Source organism: Tyto alba, unplaced genomic scaffold (genome assembly GCF_018691265.1).
Source record: "Tyto alba isolate M040663 unplaced genomic scaffold, T.alba_DEE_v4.0 Super-Scaffold_2, whole genome shotgun sequence".
Taxonomy (NCBI): domain Eukaryota; kingdom Metazoa; phylum Chordata; class Aves; order Strigiformes; family Tytonidae; genus Tyto; species Tyto alba.
In genome coordinates this window covers 30,324,538-30,341,916 of record NW_024881282.1, presented here as the reverse complement: position 1 = coordinate 30,341,916, position 17,379 = coordinate 30,324,538, and the positions used below count along the sequence as shown (strand labels likewise).

The 17,379-nt window shown below is 43.7% G+C and overlaps 1 protein-coding gene across 4 annotated transcripts; it reads right to left on the bottom strand.

The window, feature by feature from the left end:
- Nucleotides 1-261: 261 nt before the first annotated feature.
- On the bottom strand, nt 262-16,684 carry TMEM263 (transmembrane protein 263). 4 transcript variants are annotated; one of them, XM_033004417.2, is made up of 5 exons: nt 16,557-16,684; nt 12,978-13,039; nt 11,787-11,901; nt 7,955-8,024; nt 262-2,976 (listed from the first exon to the last, which is right to left on the bottom strand). In XM_033004417.2, exons 4-5 carry the CDS (start codon nt 8,016-8,018, stop codon nt 2,690-2,692), a joined length of 351 nt encoding a protein of 116 aa, XP_032860308.2. In that variant the 5' UTR covers nt 8,019-8,024; nt 11,787-11,901; nt 12,978-13,039; nt 16,557-16,684; the 3' UTR covers nt 262-2,689. The 4 variants fall into 4 exon arrangements, with proteins under 4 accessions (XP_032860308.2, XP_032860309.2, XP_042648450.1 ...); XM_033004418.2 differs by lacking the exon at nt 16,557-16,684 and adding an exon at nt 16,182-16,279; XM_042792516.1 differs by lacking the exon at nt 16,557-16,684 and adding an exon at nt 16,121-16,250.
- Nucleotides 16,685-17,379: the final 695 nt, after the last annotated feature.

Below are 17,379 nucleotides of genomic sequence, written 5' to 3'. Positions count from 1 at the left end.
CACTACAAACTCAGAAGTGGGTATCCCCAAGCTTCAGTTCCCAGGGGGGAAAAAAAAAAAACAAAAACAACAAACAAACAAACAAAACGCAAAAAAAAACACTACAAGGGATTTTCTGTTGTGTCTATGCACAGCCTACACAGTGAAGTTAGTTTTGGTGCTATTTAGATGCGGATAAAAGACACTCTGGGGCATGATACTGTGGGAAGGTTTATACCTAAGTATGCCCTTCTCCACAAATTAAGTAAGGAAGCTTTCAAATGTCTGAAACAGCAACAATTTAATGTTTCACAAGTGTCAGGAGAGAATCAGAACAAGTTTTTAAGACGAAGCAAGTTTCATAAGGGAATGTAAAAATATGCAGGATATAGGACAAAGCTCTTTTCGAAAACTAAAACCATATGCCACGTGAAAGTGTTTCAGTTACAAGATTCAGAAGTAATAACTACTGGATATGTCAAGAACAAAACATAATGAAGTGTTGGCAGCTCTTTACAGATCTAACATTGCTTACCTCAGACCACACTTGTTTTGCAGCAAGTTTCATAGTAGAAAAATTAGAGACTGTAATAAAAAAAGGGGTATGACCAACGATTAGGAAGGGTTTGGTTGGGTGTTACAAATATCACTATGCTCCAAACGGGTGACTCTGAAGAGCTCAGTGGTAGCATTCTGCGGATATGTCTGCATTGGAAACTGCAGGGGAACAGACCGTGCCAAACCATTTGCTGTAGCTGGTTTGTCTCCAATATCCAAGCTAGCTCATTTCTAGAGCTAACTAGAATCCTTAAACTACACTACATTCTATTGCAATCAGCTTTCGATTATAAAAAAACAGTTCAAGTCTTCCATCTGTTGCATAAACTTACCTCATCACACCCTTGCAGCATACTGGAGCTAAGCAGCCGGTGCATCTAACAAAAGGAGCAGATAATGCCAATTTTGGGGTTTTTGTTCTTCCCACTGCCCCAAATCCCAGTGCTTACAAATACCATACTACCAACATATACAATTACTGATATCATATAAAGTTGTTCCAGAGTGCAGTTGAAATGCCAATGGCTCAGAAAGACTAGGTGACTACTGTACCATAATTTACACACAGTGTACTTTCAACACCCATGAATATAGGACTAAGCTTTAGAAGAGTGATACGTTCTGATTTTTTTTTCAATTTCTAAAAAGTCTCCCTATATATCCTTCTTGTACAACCACAGCCACTGAAAAAGTATGTTTATGTGCTTAGAAGTTCTCTGTGGAAACAAGAGTTTTTAGAAAATACTGCATACACAACATTCACAGCGTTCTTCTAGGGGCTTCCAAAGAGGTTACTTATTTGCAAAGTCAGTACACACACACACACACGAAAAAAAAAATAATCAGCAACAGCTATTTTAAGGCAACCTCAAGCTGTGTCATTACAAGTGCATTTTGCTTCACACACTGCAGAGGACCTACAGCTGTTCCCATCTGAGGTGTGTCAATGTTTGGAATTTGTCAGTATACAATTTACTTGGATGATGTTTCTCCCTTTTTTTTTTAAGGCCTCATCTACCCTTTTTGGTTTGTTTTAAATAAAACATCGCATTTTACTCAAAAATCAAAATGCAAAATATGAGAGAAAGATGTAGTGAAAAATTCCTTGCATTTGCTGAAACAGAGCAAGAAGCTAACCTGGCGCATCGTGAAGTTGGGACAACAGCTTTGCTAGTTTTTCAGTGGTTTCCAACTACACAAAGGAATTTCTTTGAAGTCAGACAGCTGTGATGACCACAAACATCAGCCCAGCTTCCATTAAGCCATCACTTTTTCTGGTGTCTATAAGAAGTTTATTAGAAGCAAGTTTTCACTTGCAGGAGATAGATGCATATCATTAAATACACCTGAGATGGAGCAAGCTTGTTTTCAGTAAAAACTGACAAGGTTTCAGATACCAGGATTCGTAAAGAGTCTAAAGCTCATTCTCATGAACTGCTCCAGAACGACAAGTTCTTTCCACAGCTTCACCTAGTTAAAGTTTGTTGACTTTTTTTTTTTTTTTTTTTTTTCTAATAAGGCATTAAGGTAGCATACTCTTTATGATCCCTTCTACCACGCTGTCAAACTTCCTCACTTCTATCTCCCACTCTCACAATTTCTGCACACCTCTGGTTCCATTTGCTCCTGTCTGTACTGGTAGAGCGCAGTCACCGGCCGTTTACCACCTGTCTGCAAATCCATTTTCATGACTGAAATTATTCAGGTACATCCAACAATACCATTACGCAGCTGAGGGATCCTTACCAGGAGAATGTGGAAACCACTGAGAACAGTAAATGGCATCTCGTCAAATTGATGGTACTGCAGAGACTACCAAGTTTATGTTCACATTTTAGTACAAAACTGCAAAACACTTACAGTAAATGAATATTCAAATATGTATTATCCCTTCAGATACAGGTACTCGCTTCTATAGTTATCAAGTGTAACATTTCACCAGATACAAAGCTTCAATCTAGGCTCTAATAAATCTTCATACGCCGGGCTAGCCAAGCTTCTTCTCTCCTTTGCAGATGAAATCGAGTCACTTGCACAACTCTCTAGAAGATAAAGTGTCTAAGACACATGGCTTCTCATGGTCCAAATCTCAGCAGATTTTAATGCCACTGATGTAGTATTCTGGAAAATCAAGTATGTCTCAGTTTTGCTTTTAGTCAGACTTATCCTTTTTCTTTCCTGTTAAAGGCACTTTACTTGCAACAGCAGATCCTACAGCTGTAACACCTCCAGCTACAGCAGAAACACTTCCTTTGACTAGCCCCACTCCCATTGAAGGCACAGATGTGACTGCTGTTTTAGTAATTTCCAAGCTCTTCCCTCCAATCCAAGCAACACCCCCAATCGTGGCACCAACCGCTCCCTTTGTGACACTGAAGAGGCCACCAGTCACACGAGAAAGCATGCCAGCTTGCTGCTGCGGGTGGTCTTTTAACGAACCTAAGGGAGGAAGCAACAAGCAAATCAATCACAGTGCAAAGCTTTTCAAAAGAAAATTTGTTCCGAAGTATTTCCTTTTCTAGCCTAGCGGCCACTGCACACCACGTACACTTACCTCGCAGGCTACTTTTCTTGAATGCTCATACACCGCCACAGTTCCAAACAAGAACACTTTGCTGCAGTGACACATACCTCTGTGCTGTTTTCTAAAACAGCTCAACACCGAGCCTACAAATATCAGGCACATAGCTCCCAGACAGCGTTACGTGATAAACTTCTGTCCTCTGCATGCACCACTACCTTCCCAGACTCTGCAAAGTCTCATGGTCAAATTAGCCTCATTCCTGGACTTTATTAATGGAGGGAATAACACACCCCTCCTGTTCCCCTCATCCTACTACTAAGAGTTAACCCACGGGGCGGGGGGGGGGGAGACCCCAAAAGCAACAGCACTATCTTGCTTTTCAAATCTCTAAGGAAAGACTAGAAAAAGTTTCCTGGAGAAGCAGAGCCAAAGATTTATTTTAAAAAGAGCTGTTCTCTGAAAAGACCTCACCTTGAGACAAAGTTGTTTCTTTCCTTACTAATTACTGTTTGGAAGATGGGCTTACAAGGGTTGTGTGCAGGTGTCAGGAAAGAGGCAAAAGGAGGTTACAATCGAGAGCAGGAGTCAAAAGGACTGTGAGAAGGACAAAACTGATGACAACTCTTCACTGTCTCACATCCTTTCTTCATGATGTACACAAATTTAATTTTCTTTCAAAAAATGCTTTTCTGTAATTTGGATCGTCCAAAGGCCAGATAAGTTAACTGACTACCAAAAGTGGTCCCCAAAGGCATTAACTATAGCAAGAGTTAAAGGCTCCCAACAGAAGTCCCAATATGATGCACAAAAACAAATCTCAAGCTATAGGATATCTTCATGTTATTGACCACGTAAATACATTTTTTTTTTCTTTTTAATATTATGTTTAACCTGCTTTTTGTGCAGTTTCTTGCTATACGCTGCCAAAGTAAATTCCTATTCTATACTCATGGTACAATTACATAGCCTGAAAATAATAGAGAGTGTTAAAGTAATAGACTCCCAGAATTAGCCACTGAGCCTTCCAATAGTTCGGTAATTGCTTTATATTTCTAAAAGTAGGCTTCAAAATCCTAAAGAGATACATGCACTTTGCCTCTAAAAGGAATTAAGACTGCAACGCCATGCCCTGCTACTGCATAAACATCACCTAATCTTCAGAGAACAGACAGGAAGATGAAGCAGTATGTTCAAGTTGTATTTAAGCACACAAGAAAATATCACCTACTGCACCTATAAACCAGTAGCCCTGACACATGTTTGCATGGTATTTTCAGTGTGACCCTTGAGAAGTCTCTGGTCTTCGCAACAACATTGTACAGGTAAGCGTATTTCAGCTCCTGCCTTATCAGGTTCTCACCAACCCCAAATACTTCTTAAAAAATGTTTTAGGGACACCGATGGCAAGAGACAGCCAATTAAACACAAGTACGGAAAGAGTTCTACAAATTTTTGTATTTTCTAGCTACCTGTAGATAACATGGGATTTTCCCTTTCTTAGAGAAAAACAACAGGAGGAACCAAGAGAAAAACAGCAAGAACACCCACAGTGGGCAGAGCTAGGGAAGAAACAAATACGAAATAAAAAGGTGAGGAAGCCAGCAGCACAAAGAACATGCTTAGAAGAGGATAAGGAGTCTGGAGAGGCAGGGGAAAAGAAAAATCAGATCTAGATCCAGAGACCTCTACCCAGCCCCTGCCAACGCATTCGCTCTGCACTGCGATGTGCCTTAGCAGGACCAGCTGAACAGGCCTCTCCCGCCAGTGCTCTGGCTGCTGACAACTCCCAGAGGAGTTTCCAAGAGTCACCTCCCAGCACTCATCTACTACAAGACAAAAAGCGAGGGTGAACAACTTCCCATGCACCTCCAATGAATCTGTAATAGTGCCAGGACTGACCCAGGACTCAGAATTAGTTTTAAAAGTGTCAAGTTAGATGTTCCTATGTGCATGCCTGGAATAATTCAAACAGAAGATGCCATCTAAATGACAGGATTTCTTACAAGTTTGACAAAAAGAAGAAAAAAACATACAGAGGAACAGTGCAGCTCAAGGGAGCAAAAAAAATACGAACAATGCTTCCAGCTCACACTAGTCTCTCATTTAAGAAATTGATATAGATAACAGAAAGGGTCATGGAAACTAGAAACACAAACGACAGCCTTTTACTTAAAGCCAATACCCTTGCTGGTTCATTCTAGGCCAGCAGCTTTCAACCCGAACATCTCCAGAAAAAATGCATTGCCAACACAACCACACAGAGATCAGAATTTCTAATTACATACAGAAAACCTTTAAAGAATCACACTTAAAGAGGAGTATGTACAGCCCACTATAAAATCCACTGCCTAGGTATTATTCATTAGAGGATTCTTGTCAGCAGACTTACACACCTTGTAAAAAATTTGGTCAGAAAGTGCTTCACTTCCACCTAACTGGATCACTACCGTCAGGGTGAGCGGGAGTAAAGTTCTGACAACATCTACTTTATTTCACAAGTGTAAATACTGACTACAACTTGGTGCACTAATAACTTCTGGCGGTGGTTGATACATTTCCATTTCATTCCTGTGTGCATCGTCCATGAGATCTAGTAAATGCTCGCAGCTGCAAAGAGTTTTTATTGCCGGTTGATTCCTGCTCTAGGATACGCATTACTGATCTCCTTGTTTCTAACCGGTATGAGAAAGAAGGTGAAACAGATCGTTCCTAAATCGAGGGAGAAAATGACCCAAGTTCCCTGCTCAGGGGTTGGCTCTACCATGCTACCTTGCAGCCAGCTTCCTGCTGAAAAAAAAGTCTAACAGCGAACAAGAGTTTGAATGAACATAGGTTGCAAAGGTTGGTGCCACTTGCAAAGCAGAAAAAGCATTAGAATAGCCCTACTCAGAAAGCATGAGCACAAAAGTTTCTTCTACATATGTATTTCTTTACAGCCTTTCGGCACCAAGCTTGTCAAGTGCTATTTGGACAAACTGCAACTATTTATATCTTTATGGAAAACTGCAAATTGGTTTTGGCGTTGAGCCTTTCCTCTAAGGATTTTTTTTTTTTTTTTGGCAGCCCGTTCAGAGAGCTGATCTTCTTGCCAACATTGATCTGGTAGCCTTCCATCCACACTTGTCCATCTTTCTATAATAGTGTAAGCATATCGCATACAAAGGCCTCATATGACATTTAAAACAAGGATGTTCTTCAAGGGTATTCCAACATTTTAACTAAAATCATAAGGCTTGAAGAGTGCATGTGAAACAGGATGATAAGGAAAAAGCCTCTTCAGGGATGGAGTTTCCATTAAGGTGAGCTGTGTTTCATTCTACTCCCTCTAGCTACACTAACTTTCTCCATCTATTTAGACTTCATATTCAAAGTGGTTATTGTCATACTGAAAAAAGATACTGTGCAGAAGAAAATTAGTCTTAATTGCTTGCAAATTTTAAATAAAACCTTGCAATACCTAGTGATGATCAGACTCTGCTGTTATACTCTGAATCTGGACAACCTACTGAATATTCTAGGAAGATAAAAAAAATGCCCACTTGTTTCACTGCCTTCCTCAAGAAAGAATGGGTTGTAGTTTACCAGCCAGACCACTGTTCATTCTCTACATGTGAGGTTTAACATGTATAAAATAAAATTCAATCTCTAAGGAAAAAAAAAAAAAACAAATAAAAAACACTCCCCAAAACACACCCTTAAAAATCAGACTCAAAGATAATGCTCATTAGGACATAGTTTCCAACCTGGCATTTGCCTTCAGAAATGCTTCTGGGATCTTGACAACCTTGTAAGAGCTTACAAAGAAAGATTTTGGTCCTCACACCATGATACTGTAACAAGTTCAAGTATAGTAGAGCTTAATAACCACTGTGCCACGAAAAATCTATTTCTCCCTTTCCTCTCATCTTCTTGTACTTGTGATTCCTGCCTCACAGTTGTTAGGAAGAGAGTGAGCTATTCCACTTCAATCCATTCTGCTACAGTTAGTGGAAAATACTGTTGTTCAAGTGAACTGTTCAGTTATACAACATCCAAAAGTTAAAGAAAAAACCCAAACCAACCAACCAACCGAGCTTTAAAGGGCTATCGAAAGTTGAAGAGCAATGAACCAAGAGGAACTGGCACTCACTGAACTCTGCATCCAACACATTTGGTCTTAAAGCAAGAGAAGACAGAACACAGACAACCTGTGTGCCAAGAATGGTTTTTGATCTAGTATGCTTCCAGTCACATCACACAAACAGGACTCTTCACAGTCCTGCCATCCTACAGCCCGGAAGGGAATTCTGCTCATTTGCAACTGCATCCCCTCTACAGAGCTAATAACCAATTTAAGATTCATTTGCTTCAGGAGACCAAGATGCCACTGCATTAATGAAGTCAAGTGTTTGTTTGGTTTTAGGAAAACATGAGATTAAGTCGTTAGAATCACAGTTAATTGCATGATGAAAAAGGGTCTTCAAAAGTAATAAAGTTCCATATATCTTTAAAGACATCTCGTTTAAAAATCACAAGCACTATGAAGTCAGCAAGGTCTCCAAAAGTGAAGCTGGGCTCTTTCCATCTCACACAACGAACAGCAGAAATAAATACCTATTGGATCAATTCACATTTCTGGAAACTAATCTGCAAATTATGTCCTTCAGTATCTTCCCATCTTCTTTATAATTTATCAGTACAGTTGCTCACTGAGCTATATTCAGTGGCCTTACTATAATCGGGATAATGCAGAAGTGAACAATAATCCAGGCCCATCCCATCCCAGGGTTGGCTTGCTTACTGTTACTTCAATGAAAGTTCAAGTGTTCAGCTTGTAGATCCATTTTTTTAAGAGAGATCTGAACTTCCAATGAAACTCTGAATTTACTTGACATTATGAAAACTAATACGTACCTTCTGGTGGATCATCATGAAGGTACGATGGGACTTCCTGTTGATTTTTGTCTGTTTGATTCATTATTGCCTAAAAAAGAAATTCACATATGCTGTAGATTTTGTCTGGCAAAGCATAAATGTTTAAATGTTAAGCATAAAAGCGTAAATAAATCCATGAAGCCAAAGCTCATGTAGTTCAAGTTCTACAGAAAAGGAAGTTCTTCATTATTAGATATGCTAACAGGTCCTGCCAAACTGCTATTTCATTATCAGACCGTGCTTTTGTACTCTTCAGCCAGACTTAATACTTGAAAAAGGAGCCTTCCAACAGGTCAGCAGGCTTGGTGAGAACTGCCACCCCACACCAAGTGCCTCTCAAACCTAAAAAGCAATCGTGAAGAACAGTATGAAAAACAAAACAGCCACTGTCATACAATAGTTTACATTTATGTACTAAAAAAAGCAAAGCCCAGTGATCATAGAGGTGGTGGGCACTAGAACAACAACAGCAACGTGCCTATAAGACCTGTTAGCACCTGGAAAGCAGTACTTTAAAGAAATAAGTCCTTGCAGCAGAATTTTAATAAATGCTATGAAAACAAGACAGAAGAAACGCAGTGAAAACACTCCATTTATCTTGTAGCAGTACTGCATACACAGTGTGGTGATAGCAGCAGAACTGGACTTTTTTAGCTCTACAGAAACTTTCCAATGAAAACATTTCAGAAAGAACATTTCTTTATATCAAAAGCCGTTTCCTTGAGCAGTTCTAGAGCAGCAGTCCCTGACAGTGAAGAGAAGCACAGGAGAAAGCTCAAATCAGCAGCTCTGCTTACTGAATTTTCCCTTTGGAGGAAAATCAGTATCTAGCCCAGCGTTCCCTCCTGCTTTCCTCCCCCACCAAAATGTGCCTTGGTGTTAAATCCTGCCTCCTTCCAGTCCTGTTTTCCCTCCTCAGCAGGCACTGATGTCAGGAAAATGAGAAAGAAAAACAAGTTGCATTATACCACTCAGCATACTTCTATCTTCCTGCCAGTGACCTCTTAGTTCCCTTCTCCCTGCACACATACACGAGCCTTTAAATCATTTAATTTCTTCCAGGAGCCACTGACCACCACAAAAATAATTCCAGCCTGTCTTGCCATGCCCAGATCTCTCTGTACCTCCTCTGGGTGAGAAAGCAGTGGCTGGGATCTGAAGAAGGAATGAGGAGGCAGAAGCAGAACTTGAAGATGGGAAGACTTACCTGGAAAACAACAGCTAAAACCCTCGCAGTATAATTATGAAGTCAAAATATCACAGTAAAAACCAGCACCCACACACTAAATGATAGATCTTTGGATGCGAAGCAAGCATAAATTGAATATTAAAGAGTCCTCACAATCAGCACTAAGGGTATCAGTTCACGACACAAGAAACACAGGTACCTTTACACAAGAAGCTGAACAGGGAAGCAAGCAAAAAAAACCTACTACGTGGATAGCTGATTTGATGGCAGTGCTGAACAAATACCTCTCAAAAGCCAGAAATGCAAATGTGGAAGCTAAGAAATAGGAAAGTGAATAGCAGCACATCATAACTAAATGCATGAGGGCCAAGAGGCAATTTGAAAAAGTATCAATTAGAGAATTCCTTGTTATTTTATTTAATTACAGGTTAGTAAATCAAGGGAGAAAAAAAAAAAAAAAAAAAAGAAAAAGCCCAACCAATCGCAGGGAGCAACCAAGGGCAATCAGGTTCTGAGAAAGGACCAGACTCAGGTACTACATGACTTATGACTTTGCATTCATCTAATACAAGCTGGAAGAAATACAAGGATTTCATCCTCACTATGTGAAGTTACATGTAGGTGGTTGTTTTTTTTTTTTTCCAACTTGAAACAAAAATATCAAGCAGTATAAGAAAGAGAAGGCAGGTGATGTCAGAAACTCACAGGACTGACATCACTGACCAAAACATCCCTACAAACATGAAGCAACTATGTTTCTACCCGACATGCGGGCATTTTGTTCATTAGGACGATTATCAGAAATTTGCAAAGAGTTTATTTGCTGCATTAGGGAAGGTCCTAAAAAAAGTAAAACAGAAGTCACAACCTAGTAAGTCTTACTCCAAACAAAGGAACAAAAAAGTGATCAAAACAGCTTTAAAGCAAACTCAAGGGAGACAAACAGGTTAAGCCAGTGATAATTTTTATAAAGAACTAGCTCCACTGAGATACTTGTATCTAACTGGCACATAACTCTCAACAGAAACCCAGGTGAAATTGCTTGTCTGAGCTCCTGAAAAGTTTCTGTCAACAATTCCTCGTAAGAGGCTCAGGAAATTTATTTAATCTTATGAGGAAGGACAAACTACTGTCAGGGATTGTCAACGAGTTTAGAGGGAAGTTGGAATAAGTTCCCAGTTTTGAACATGGCAGAACACTAAAAGCACCACAAGGCTCCACACAAGTTTTAGTATTTTCTGCTATTAAGGTGGTATTGAACACAGCAGCACTGACAGCAGATACAGCCCCAGTGAAGTACGAAGGATCTGTTGCACTAGGCATCATACACGTATTTAATTAAGGTCAGACCTGTGTAAAGAGTTAGACTGGCAAACAGTGCAGCTAAAAGATGCTTTCATAAGTGTCTGTAATCTAGTTTAGGCCACTGTCAGATTTGGTTACAGTTCCTGCAGAGCTAAGTGAGCAAAGCAGCAGGGAGTTTCATAGCAGAGTTTCTAGTTTAGTGATAAAGTATTAAAAAAAAAAAAAAAAACCAACATAAAAAAAAAAAATCACAGCACTATATAAAAAAAAAAAAAAACCAACGCTAAGATTAGGCATTTCCTCCCCTGCTACCTTCCCTAGAACCTCAAGGTTATGTAAGTCTTGACTCCAAGCTACTTTTTAAAAACATAGACAGGAATATGACACAATATATCACTCACATGCAATGATATAACACAATTGCAACTCCTCCTAGACCACAGAAATACTCCACACTCTTACCACCACATGGACCACAGCAGTCTGTCTTCTACAGCTCGGGCACGGGTAACCTGCTGCTATCAGACCCCAGGAGTCAGTGGAGTACTAAGTGGGCCTGAGAAGAGCTGCTAAGGGAAATGAAGTCACTGCTGGTAGGACTGAGTCTGTTCTACACAGAAGGGAGCCTTCAGGGGTCTGCAGGTCAGAAGGCTGTAAACTGCTGTATCGTGTGTGGTTCTACAGGAGTGTCGAAGCACTCCAGGGATGCTGCAAGAGATGTGCCTAACCAGCATGTCCTAGGCTTCACTCACTGTTCTCCTACTACATCAATGCAGGTGAAAACAGAAATCCCATCCCTGTCAGAAAAGGCTCACAACTTCACCCGAAACAGAACCTGGTACACAAGAGCTCACAAAGTGCAATTCAAGTCCTTTTGTTTTTCTGTAGCACCTTTCCAGTGAATCACAGAACTGAGACCAAGACCAACAAAGGACTTAAGCAGCAAAATCTTAAGATATCTAGGTTACAGCCTGCATCATCCATCCTTGTAGCCAATTTGACACATCGGGAGACTTAAGAGCCTCTGAAAAGTGATCCAGAATCCTGCGTGCTAAACAGGGTGTAGTATTTTCTGCTCACAAGTTATGCTATGCACAGGAGTGCGCCTTAAACCGGGCTCCCCTCCAGAGATTTAAGGTGAGTATTTCTATTGACTGGAGCTCAAAGGCCTGGAATAACTGCTTGGTGGCAGATAACTTCGCCCAGTTTTGAGACAAAGAAGGCAGGAATGTAATTTTTTGCTTCAAAAAATGGAATTAGAAGAGCAGAAGCCACCCACTATCTTCTACATAATATCATCAAGGTGAGAGAACTCACAGTTCAACGTCTCCTTCGCCAAATAAGAGCCAAGCTCGTATGTCCCACGTTGCAGGACTCCCCTGGTCACCAGACTGTAGTGTATCTTAAGGGAGGTTCCTCTTCACTCTCCCTGCTGAAGGTGAGTCCCCGCAAAGAAGAAGAAAGCAAAATTAATGAGACCCAATAAGAGATTACAACTCAGCTAACGCTTAAGGCACTGATCTGGAAGTGCAAGGATAAGACTTTTGTGTGGAGAATTAGGTCATTCAGACATGGTATTAAGGAAATTTAGAAACTTAAGATGGAAACTGCAGATTCAAAGTCCTCTATGCACTTAATCATTAGTCACAAATATTACCCGTATTGCCAGCACATGCAACAAGGCAAAGACTTATCAGAAACCTGGACTTTGGAACTTTTCTGATATGTTTTTCGGAATCTTCTTCAAAGTATGCTAAAACTGGGGGGGGAAAAAAAAAAAAAAAAAAAAAAAGGGAAAAAGCAAGCAAGCCAGTAGTTCTTTCTTTGCCATTTTCATCCTGTGATGCCAAATTCAGTGTCTTGTGTCACTGTGGCAAAGCCTCCAGCTTCATTTAACACCTGCATTAAATGATCACGCAGAATGAGGTAGGATCTCCGTAAGTCCTGGCAGAATTCATATGGACATTAATGAAGTAGACATCTCGCGTATCAGTGGCACTCTCCACCCTTCTTTTTCATCTGTGCAGATGAATACATAAGCTTTGCGTTTTCTTATGTTGAAAAGTGGAAGCAAATGCAGATCTTGAAAGATATTTCAAACAAGGACACATGTAAACTACTTTCTGTTGTTTTTCCCTGTATGCTTATGAGGGTGCTAGTCATTCAAGAAATAACAGATAACTTCTCATCTTTTTTAGCAACATATTAAAATACATATCAACCTTCATACTAAAAAAAAATTATATAAAAAAACCTAAGTCACTCTTTCAATTGGTTTTAAAGAAGAAAACACTTCTGTATTGTCAGAATATGAAATACATCGGAAGCTTCAAAGTTTTACACAGCTGTAAAGAAGAGATGGTTTAGAAGAAAACTTTTAATTCAAGTGCTACTTATAACATTAACACTGTTATAGGACTCGGACTGAAAGCGCTAGGAAGCTCTAGAGGTAACAGCAGAGCCACACATTCATTCACACCAAAGCGGATTCAAATAAAATGTTCTCACCGAATGTATTCCTTTGTGAAGATTTCTAGTTAGTTGTTTCCACAAAAGTTTTCTGCATACACCTACAAGAAATGTAGAAGGTTAATGACATCTTACTGAGCAGTGCTACTGTCACATACCTGCCATGGGCATATTGTGGGAATCATAAATACAAAGCCTCATATCTGGGGAGAAGCACACCCGGCAAGGCCTTAAAATGCCAAAATTTTATGAGATTTATCTTACTAAACCAGAAATTCCTTCTGTGTGCTTGGGCAATGGAGATAATTTTGCTTGCTCCGCATGCTTTCATGAGGGTTACTACAAAGCATAGTAACCAATGTTAAGACCCCACCTCTCCTTAACAAGTCTGCAGTCTCTGAACAGCAACTTGTGTAAAATTTCAGCCTTCCATTGAGAAATGGGCTTTAACCATTACAGACGTGTGCAACTTCCTGAGCTTCAGATGATGCTCTTGATGTCTTTCTGACTTTACAAACAAAAAGCCCTAGTGTTTCAGCACAGCAAACCTGGCCCAAGCAGCAGCCAGGAAAAACTGTCTTGTTTCAATGCCACTACTCACATATTTGCAGGCAGCACCGAAACTACCCAAGGATGGGGCCAATTTCAGTTGGCAGCATAACGCTGCTCCAGAAGGCTGCAGCAGCAGACAGTGCTGGAACTATTCACCTGACAAAACTGCAAACTAACTGATCGCCTCATCTTAGTCCACCACAAAAAAAATTATCTTCCTTCTCCTCACCAGCTATGCAGTTAGAAAGCTTGGCTACAGAGCTTCTGGAAAACAAAACAATCCTTGCCACACGCACAGCTCTTCCTCCTTCCTTCAGCAGCTGCAGCAGATTTCAAAATTAATATGATGCCTTTCACGTGTATGAAAGCCAATTATTTTTAGGGATGATACCTTAAGAAATGCCGTTTGCAAAGAGTAACAGTGCTCTACTCTACAAATTAAACAAGAAAATAAGCATGAAGCCAAAAAGGTAATTCCACCCATGGCTGCTCTTCAGGGTAGTGCTTCAAAGAGCGCAAGTGACCCCTGACTACCAGGTTCCTGCTTCATGCCCTCGATTAGGGCTTGTAACATGTTACAAATAAGAGTGCTCAGTGCTGTTAGTTCTCTCAGACATAACCCTCAGAGCACAGCTGATCTGGAAACGTGGTTTTCAGTTAGTTAATGCAAGGCAGACAGTTGACTGAGCTTCTGCAAGAAGAAAGAGTCAATGCTAACAGTGCTAAAGTAAAAAAACAAATCCAGGCATGTAGAAAGTGTGTAGCTAAAAACCAAGAGCATAACTGACATTTCAACAAGCCTTCTGTTTAAAAGCCAAGTTTCAAAATTAAGATTTATATACAGAGCAAGACTGGCTTGGAAGTGAGCATGCCCATTTCAGGGGAAAAAAAGATAGACTTCTCAGGGAAAGACTACAAAAAGTTGATCAGAAGTTTCCAGGTGTGAGCTACAGCTTATTTTTAAACCTACAGCAGGATGGGCTACAACCCCCCTCAAAAGATACTAAGTCTGTCATAAGAAGTGTAAACAATAGGCTCACAGCATGCAGGGTTCAGCACACAGCTGGGAAGGTAATGCAACATATCTGCATTAAAAAAACAAACACACACGCCACAATTAAAGGCACAAAAGGAAGCTTATCTCCTGCAAAAAAAACCCAACCCTTAACTCTGCCCAGGATATTACAGCATGATATCTGCCTATAGGAGAACCCAGTATTTCTTCATCACCCTCAACTGAGGTATAGATCAGCTCGAGAAGATGCTCCAGGGCTCTAGATATGGGCAGTCAAGTTTTCTCCGAAGCAAGGATTCGCAAGATACCAAATCAAAGGCTGTAGGAACCTGAATTCCCCTTTTCTAGTCCTCCAAAAGTGGCTTCTAGAAATTAAATGGCAAATTCCAGTAAGGCACAGGGCGGAGCTTCAGAAGGGTCATGGAAGCTCCATTTTACCAGTTCTGTCATCCTCTGCTTCCTGCTAGCTCAGCTTTCTAAAGCAGAGCCTTCACCATTTCTTCTAATGCTGTCCCAGTGCCTGAGCTCCCCACCTGCCTCAGCTCTCCTTTTCCAGGAGACCAACATAGACAAAACCTGACAGTGCTGTTAAGCCAGAGTGATAAAGCTGCTGCTGAACTTCCTTGCCACCCCCGTTAATGAAACAATGCACTTTTTCCCTAGCATTCACCACCCGTTTGTTGGCTCCTGCCTGACATTTAGACCTGTTCGCTTGTTGGACAAGGACCACCTTTCGCTTTGCACTTTTGTGACACAGTCCATTTCTATACTGAGGAGACAACATAACTTCACCGAATGTTTAATCACAGCTTAACAGAAAACTTCTTTTTAAAAAAAGCCTGGAGAGTATTTACTAAGCAGTCTTAAAATCAATGTACGTACAAACCAGTATTTGTGTACTATTTGTGTACTGTTTTATGTACCCTTCCAATTATACAGAGACACGCTCTCGAAGCAGTGCTGTGGACACACTGAAGCTGACTACGTGCACTTGGTATTTATCTTCCTTACGGAGCGACATCCTGATTCAGAGTTCTCATTTTCAGCCTGGTTAAAGGAGCAGAAGAAAACATTTAATCGCATCCGCAGAGGCTGTCTATGAGCTTCGTGCAATGACCAGAACCAGCTGCAGGGCTAAAATAACTTAAGAGTTATTTTCAGGCCACACCACATAAACGCCTAGTTAGGCGAACGTGAAAAGCTAAACTGGTCCCGAACAGTTTACAAGAAAACCGCTTAAGATTCTACTCCACCAAGCCTGACTTGAGATAAACGGATGAAATAAAGAGCAGGTTACCACAGGAAGCATCCGAACACCGAGTTTGAAGAAGAAGGAAAGAAAACCCGAAGCAGGGCTTCTCCTGGCACGGAGAAGTTCACAGGGGAGAACAAGACCAGGCGGGAGCGAGGCCGCGGCGAGCGCGGCTCCCCCCGCCGCCCGCCCAGGCGGCGCCCGGCAGCGGCAGGAGGCGGCAGCCGCCCCCCCGCGCCCGGTCCCGCACCCGGGGAGACGCCGACTCCGGCCCGTCGAGGCCCCCACCCCCCCGACCCGTCCCCTCCCCGCGGGGCGGCCTAAACCCCCGCGGCCCCCGCCGCATCCTCCCCTCGCAGCTACCTGCCTCCCCGGCGGTGCTCGGGAGGCGGCCCGGCAGCGACACCCACACACACACACACACCCGCCAGCACCGCCGGGCTCGTCGGCGCAGGGCGGCGGCCCTGACGTGGCAGCCAAGGCCGCGCCGGAGTCGCTACGGCCGGCCCGGCCCTCCCTCCTTCCCTCCCTCACGCCCCCCCCGGTGCCGCGGCAGGAAGCACAAAGACGGCCGCGCCGCACCCGCCCCGGGCCGCCGGCGCGGCGGGGGCAGGCGGCGGCGGCGGCTCCGCTTCCCCGGGCCCGCCCGGTCCCCCTCCCGCCTCCTCCCCCAGAAGTTTCCCTTCCTCCGCGGGGAGGAAAAGAGCGAAGGCAGGAAGGGCGCTCGGGCGGCCGCCCGCCCGCCCCCCCCCCCCCCGGCTAACGGCGGGGCCGGGGCGGTCGCTCAGCCCTCACTCACCGCCCGGCGGACACGGCTCAGCTGGGCTCGGCTCCGCCGCAGACTTTACTCCTGCGCCTTACCCCGTTGCCGACGTGGCGCCCGCCGCCGCCCGCCCCGTCGGCGCCCGCAGACCCCGCCCCAGCGCCCGGCGCGGCGCGGCCCCCTCAGCGGCCGGGGGGCGCGCAGGCGCCGCCGCTCCCGCCGCCTCCCCGCCCCGGGGCTGCCGGGGGCCCCCCGCCGCCTTCCCCCCCCCCCGCTCTCCGCCTCCTCCGCCGGCACCACGCGTTCCTGCCGGCCGCTCTCGGAGGCGCCCGGCCGCCCCTCAAGGCCAAGGCAGGCCCCGGCCCGACCCTCATGGCCCCCACGGGCACCTTCCTCCCCTGGGAAGCGGGGCAGGCCCAGACACACGGGGCCCGTGGGCGTCCTGCGCTGAGCGGGGCCTCCGTGGCCGTGGAGCCGGGGCACCGAGGTGAAGGAAGGTGCCAGGTGGTGGTCGGGTGGAGGAGAGGAGGAAAGGGAGGACAGGGTTGCCGTCGCTGACCGGGACGCCGCAAGCCAAAACTCCTGCGCCCCACAGCACTCCGTTGGGCTGAGGATCACCTCGGCCGAGGGGTTGGGGGGTGGGGGGGAATAGGTGTGCCCGTGGGGCATCTTGGCTGTGGGATCGGCTGAAAGGGGAGGCTGTGGAAGGTTCCCGGCATCAAGGAGCAGCACCATGCGGCGAGGAGCGGTGCCAGCAGCGTGGTGCGAAGCCACTACGCTGAGGCAGAGGATCTGGGTTTACGTTAGGCCATGTTTATATCGCACCCTTTATCCCAGCTGTTACCTGAGTGAGCGGAGC

What these genes read in the sequence shown, in the direction of transcription:
- TMEM263 (XM_033004417.2), bottom strand. Translation starts at nt 8,018, where the DNA reads ATGAATCAAACAGACAAAAATCAACAGGAAGTCCCATCGTACCTTCAT. An exon ending in TCATGATGATCCACCAGAAG is followed by an intron (nt 2,977 to 7,954) that starts GTACGTATTAGT and finishes TTCCTCCCTTAG; the next exon opens with GTTCGTTAAAAGACCACCCG.